Here is a 6,219-nt window from a genome sequence, read left to right as displayed (position 1 = left end):
TGCGAAGCAGACAAAGTAGACCATGCCGGGGTTTGAGAAGTCAATAAGAGAAGTGAAAAATTCTTCCTTAGTTGTTCATTTTCTCGAAATCTAAAGTCACAACCTAGATTCGAGCCAATGTCTTAAGTATTTGAACATGTTATTACTCCAACTTCGTGAAAGTGACAAACTGACACGTTTTTATTTTCGTCAAAAACACTTTATATCGAAGGAGTGCCTTTGATTTGACAGCCTGCACATGCACAGTTCAGTGCGAGGCGACCATTCGACCAGATTACGTGTTTTTGCACATGAGTTTAGCTAGCCAACGTCTCCATGGCATCGCCTACAAGTGTGATCGGGGATTTCAATTGGAGAAGCAGTTTTAGCCTATCTTCATACTCTACTGTCTTTGATAGAGGCCTCTAGTGACCAAAAGGCCGTATCAGTGCTTCCACCATTTTTATGTAGGCAACGGATGTGACTTCCCACTTCAATGGCTGATTCCCCCTTGTGACTCCAACTGGGTCATCAGGAGGGATCAGCCAATCTTGAAGAAGAAAATGGACTACTTAAAAATGGAGATTGCCTCAATGGCGCTGCCCATACTGTCACAGATGCTGGCTCAGGTACACATATGAGTCCTCTATCTATCTCTATGGTTCAAACCATAGCGTTAAAAAAAAGTCAGTTCGTCTGTAGCTGAATGCAATCTAGTAAAAAACACCATAGACTAGACTGTATCAAAGATTTGTATAACTAATCCAAGATAGACCACAGCCTGTCGTTTCCAATGAGAACAAATTAGTCATAGTGGGCAGAACAAGCAAGGAGGGGGGCAGAGCCAAGCACGAGCTAGCGCGATCCTATTGGCGCGTTCTAGCATGTATTTGCATATTTCCGTTAGGGAACGCCAACTCTGAAGTATGCGTGTGCAATAACTAAATTCGCCCTTGCACTCCTTCTAAACAACGCAATTGTGTTTAACTTTGGCCAATGGTAAAATCTACAAAACTTAGTCCACTCTGTTTGTAACAGATTGTATTGAGATCAAATGTTTCATCGATGTGCATAATTTCGGCCAAAACTCATCTCGCTCCATCTTCTCCCACTGCCGGCCACCGGGCTTCAACATGTTTGGTAATGAGTGGGAACTCCAACCGGATGCTTCACACTTACACATCCGGTGAAATATCTGGCTCATCTGTGACTTTATGTTCACTTCAAACGCGGAAATGCAAGCGGAAGACATTTCAGTGCGTCGCGGTTTGCCCAGCGGTCCGTTCTGTCTTCGTATCGACTGAGTTAGGATATAAGCATCTTACAGACCAATTCACGACATTTATTCACAAGAATAGTGAAAGGTAGGCTTAATTAAATTGGTGAAATAAATTATGATTGCGTATGTTGGTTGTATTTCAAGTTGTTTTTGTGCTAAATAGTTTCACTTTTGATGCTTTAGAGGCCTGTTTATGTCTGAATGTTTTAGAACATTTCTTTCAAACCTTTTCTTTTAGTTTACCTAATTAGATCAAATATTTTTGACATTCTTTTATGTTACATGAAATGAGCAGTTGAACAAGCTGTCAGACAATAATACCAGTTGATGTCTGCGTTTTTTCTTGTCCTAACTGTTATGCAACATGAGTGATGCTCCTCTAATGGTGACTGTTCATCTGTCCTTTCTTTATATTCTGTTTCCTTCCTCCTTCAGAAAACTTCTACTGCCCTTGACCAGGCTACAGCACATACAGAGATGGCGTAAGGGATTTTTTAAATTGAGCAGACTCACTCAAATGTATCTAGTTAGCGTGTTGTAATGCCACTGCAATAAATAATGTGTGGTGGGGTTGAAATCATTAGAGAACTGTACACACAAATCCAGTGTTAATCTAATAAAAACTCATGACAGTTTGTCTCTGTTGGTCTATATCCCATACAGATCGGCAGATCAGCACATTAAGAACGATTTCTTACAATGTGGAAAGACACAAGGTACCTATTGATTTGTTCTCTTGGTCATACGTTGGCTTTGGTCAATCAAGGGTTTGAGATACAGTGAGGGAAAAAAGTATTTGATCCCCTGCTGATTTTGTACGTTTGCCCACTGACAAAGAAATGATCAGTCTATAATTTTAATGGTAGGTTTATTTGAACAGTGAGAGACAGAATAACAACAAAAAAATCCAGAAAAACACATGTCAAAAATGTTATACATTGATTTGCATTTTAATGAGGGAAATAAGTATTTGACCCCCTATCAATCAGAAAGATTTCTGGCTCCCAGGTGTCTTTTATACAGGTAACGAGCTGAGATTAGGAGCACACGCTTAAAGGGAGTGCTCCTAATCTCAGCTTGTTACCTGTATAAAAGACACCTGTCCACAGAAGCAATCAGATTCCAAACTCTCCACCATGGCCAAGACCAAAGAGCTCTTGTAGACCTACACAAGGCTGGAATGGGCTACAAGACCATCGTCAAGCAGCTTGGTGAGAAGGTGACAACAGTTGGTGTGATTATTTGCAAATGGAAGAAACACAAAAAACTGTCAATCTCCCTCGGCCTGGGGCTCCATGCAAGATCTCACCTCGTGGAGTTGCAATGATCATGAGAACGGTGAAGGAATCAGCCCAGAACTACACGGGAGGATCTTGTCAATGATCTCAAGGCAGCTGGGACCATAGTCACCAAGAAAACAATTGGTAACACACTACGCTGTGAAGGACTGAAATCCTGCAGCGCCCGCAAGGTCCCCCTGCTCAAGAAAGCACATATACAGGCCCGTCTGAAGTTTGCCAATAATCATCTGAACGATTCAGAGGAGAACTGGGTGAAAGTGTTGTGGTCAGATGAGACCAAAATGGAGCTCTTTGGCATCAACTCAACCCGCCGTGTTTGGAGGAGGAGGAATGCTGCCTATGACCCCAAGAACACCATCCCCACCGTCAAACATGGAGGTGGAAAAATTATGCTTTGGGGGTGTTTTTCTGCTAAGGGGACAGGACAACTTCACCGCATCAAAGGGACGATGGACGGAGCCAAATCTTGGGTGAGAACCTCCTTCCCTCAGCCAAGGCATTGAAAATGGGTCGTGGATGAGTATTCCAGCATGACAATGACCCAAAACACACGGCCAAGGCAACAAAGGAGTGGCTCAAGAAGAAGCACATTAAGGTCCTGGAGTGGCCTAGCCAGTCTCCAGACCTTAATCCCATAGAAAATCTGTGGAGAGAGCTGAAGGTTTTAGTTGCCAAACGTCAGCCTTGAAACCTTAATGACTTGGAGAAGATCTGCAAAGAGGAGTGGGACAAAATCCCTCCTGAAATGTGTGCAAACCTGGTGGCCAACTACAAGAAACGTCTGACCTCTGTGATTGCCAACAAGGGTTTTGCCACCAAGTACTAAGTCATGTTTTGCAGAGGGGTTACTTATTTCCCTCATTAAAATGCAAATCAATTTATAACATTTTTGACATGCGTTTTTCTGGATTTTTGTTGTTGTTATTCTGTCTCTCACTGTTCAAATAAACCTAACATTAAAATTATAGACTGATCATGTCTTTGTCAGTGGGCAAACGTACAAAATCAGCAGGGGATCAAATACTTTTTTCCCTCACTGTAATATGGTAGCTGTAAAGCAGTTGGTTAGCCTACAGCAGCAGCATTTTTCACCAGTAATATTCTTGTATGCCACAACGTTTAAAATGGATTTTAAGAAACATATATTGGTCAGAGTTTTAACCCTAATGAACAACTATTGACCAAAACGTTGCCTTTAAGTTCTATTAAATGTTACGGAGCATAGACCTAGCATACAATAATATAGTAATTGAGTTTGAGACTTCTGTTTAACAATATCTTCAACAGATGCAGTGTCTGATGCAGTGCTCAAACATCGCCATAAGAGTATTGCTCTCAAGAAGCCAGAGAAATCAGAGTGGAAGATTGGGGGCCTGGATGACACGTCCTACAAAAAAGAGGAAGTTAAGGAGTGGAGCAACTTCTACCTACCAGACAGTGTGAAGATGGAGGTGTTAGGAACTGTGGAGAGTGACCAGCTGGTCATAATGCTGTGTGATGACCGTCAGGTGTACGCTTATGACGGAGAGGAGATGCACCTGGTTGCTGTGAGCCTGGAGAAACTCTTTGACTCTGGGCTTCAGTATCCTGGCATCAAGTCCTTCTACAGAGGGGAGTGCTTTAAGGACATGGTGAGAATACATCTGTAATAAATCAAACTGTGGTGAATCAAACGGTTGTTATAGCTGGTACGAATTAAACTGTAGTGAATCTAATTGTAGTTGGTAAGAATCAAACTAGTGAATCAATCAAACTGTAGTTATATCTGGTAAGAATCAAACTGTAGTGATTCAAATTAGTTATAAGTAGGGATAATCAAGTATTTATTTGGTATAGTTACACCTGATCTGTTATATCGATAACGGATCAGGTGTATTTACTAATCTTGAGGAGTGATCATGCTTGATATCTGACACTTGTGTTGTGCTGCGCTGTGGTGCATTCTGTTGTGTTGTGTAGACGGAGACAGACTGGACCGAGGTGAGACAGGGCAATGTGGGGAGGACACTGGAAAAGGAGCACCAGGATTTACTGAGACAAGCCAAACCCATCTTCATGAGGTGTCTTGAATCCATGAAAAGAGCTAGAGACACAGGCACAGGTGGGCAGGTATTATATGTAACACACAGATAGAGCTCATTATTGGTGTGCCCATCCAGTGTGATCAATGATGATAAAAAGTTGATACAGTTAGATTTAACTGGTTTTGATACTGTTACAGTAATTACTGTTCAGATAGAAAAGTTGCTATTTTTAAATGTACTCCTTTCTGAACAAGCACCTTTTCCCTTCCCTCACAGGTGCCTGTAGCTATCCCGATCCAGTGGAACCCCCAGCAGTACCTGTTTAAGTAATCGCTACTTAAAGACCCATCGTGACAAACTGGAAATTAGTTCAAGTTAACGTGTATGATGGTGCAATTAGAGCTGTGGCGGTCATTACATTTTGTCTGCCGGTGATTGTCATGCAAATAACTGCCGATATCACGGTATTTGACCGTTAATTAACATAAACACGTTTAGCATCTCCGGCTTTCACGCATAGACTGCAAACCACTGATGCGGACCTTTGGAACATCTACATTCTACACAAATCTATTTAATATAGCCTACACCATCACAATAAATTCATTATTTATTTTATAGGCTGGTCTAAAGAAACAATATGAAATGAAGAAAATGTAGCCTATTTCAGAAGAACAGAATAGCATATTCTGAGTTGTCCTTATGTTAGTTCCTGATCTGGCTATGCCATATGGCTGTGGGCTACGCTAGTTCATTTAGCAGGCAAGACTTGCTTATAATTCCCATGGCATTATTTTATATTATTTTATAGTGAGAACAATAAAATGGAACATAGCTGAATAAAATAGAAAGGATATGCTTCCCCAAATTATTTCCAAGGGAGTGCGCACATGCGGCTATTCTGTGTTTAGCAGTTAACAAAGAAACAGGTCCTTCTATATGCTTAATTTAGAGTTATTTATGCAACTTTAGTTGTGATACAAACGTTAGGCTATATGTTTTGATTTCTAATACATTCTAAGGCTGCATGATGCGACTAATGATGATTTGAAAAAAGTTGCATGAAAGGCAAGCGCTGTGCTCTGTTCCTTGCGCAGGCTGCACACACTTCATCAGTCTCTCATTCACAATTTGACAAGCACTTGATAATATTCTCACCCATCAGACTATTCTCAATGTAATCTGGTCTTTACATATAGCCTACTAATATACAGTACCAGTAAAAGGTTTGGACATACCTACTCATTCAAGGGTTTTTCTTTATTTGTACTATTTTCTACATTGTAGAATAATAGTGAAGACATCAAAACTATGAAATAACACATATGGAATCATGTAGTAACCAAAAAAGTGTTAAACAAATCAAAATATATTTGAGATTATTCAAATAGCCACCCTTTGCCTTGATGACAGCTTTGCACACTCTTGGCATTCTCTCAACCAGCTTCACCTGGAATGCTTTTCTAACAGTCTTGAAGGAGTTCCCACATATGCTTAGCACTTGTTGGCTGGTTTTCATTCACTCTGCCGCCCGACTCATCCCAAACCATCTCAATTGGGTTGAGGTCGGGGGATTGTGGAAGCCAGGTCATCTGTTGCAGCACTCCCACTCTCCTTCTTGGTAAAATAGCCCTTA

At 41.1% G+C, this 6,219-nt stretch overlaps 1 protein-coding gene across 1 annotated transcript; it reads left to right on the top strand.

Annotated features, from left to right (window-relative positions):
* Positions 1–1,199: 1,199 nt before the first annotated feature.
* Positions 1,200–5,002, top strand: LOC311121606 (uncharacterized protein). Its single transcript, XM_084196070.1, has 6 exons — positions 1,200–1,343; positions 1,694–1,740; positions 1,922–1,974; positions 3,847–4,190; positions 4,519–4,660; positions 4,860–5,002. The coding sequence occupies exons 2-6, from the start codon at positions 1,736–1,738 to the stop codon at positions 4,907–4,909; spliced, it is 594 nt and encodes a 197-aa protein (XP_084052196.1). The 5' UTR covers positions 1,200–1,343; positions 1,694–1,735; the 3' UTR covers positions 4,910–5,002.
* Positions 5,003–6,219: the final 1,217 nt, after the last annotated feature.

Source organism: Coregonus lavaretus (genome assembly GCF_964263955.1).
Source record: "Coregonus lavaretus genome assembly, contig: HAP1_SCAFFOLD_8540, whole genome shotgun sequence".
Classification (NCBI taxonomy): domain Eukaryota; kingdom Metazoa; phylum Chordata; class Actinopteri; order Salmoniformes; family Salmonidae; genus Coregonus; species Coregonus lavaretus.
Note: the sequence above shows the minus strand (reverse complement) of the source record. Positions and strands in the feature narration are given on the sequence as shown.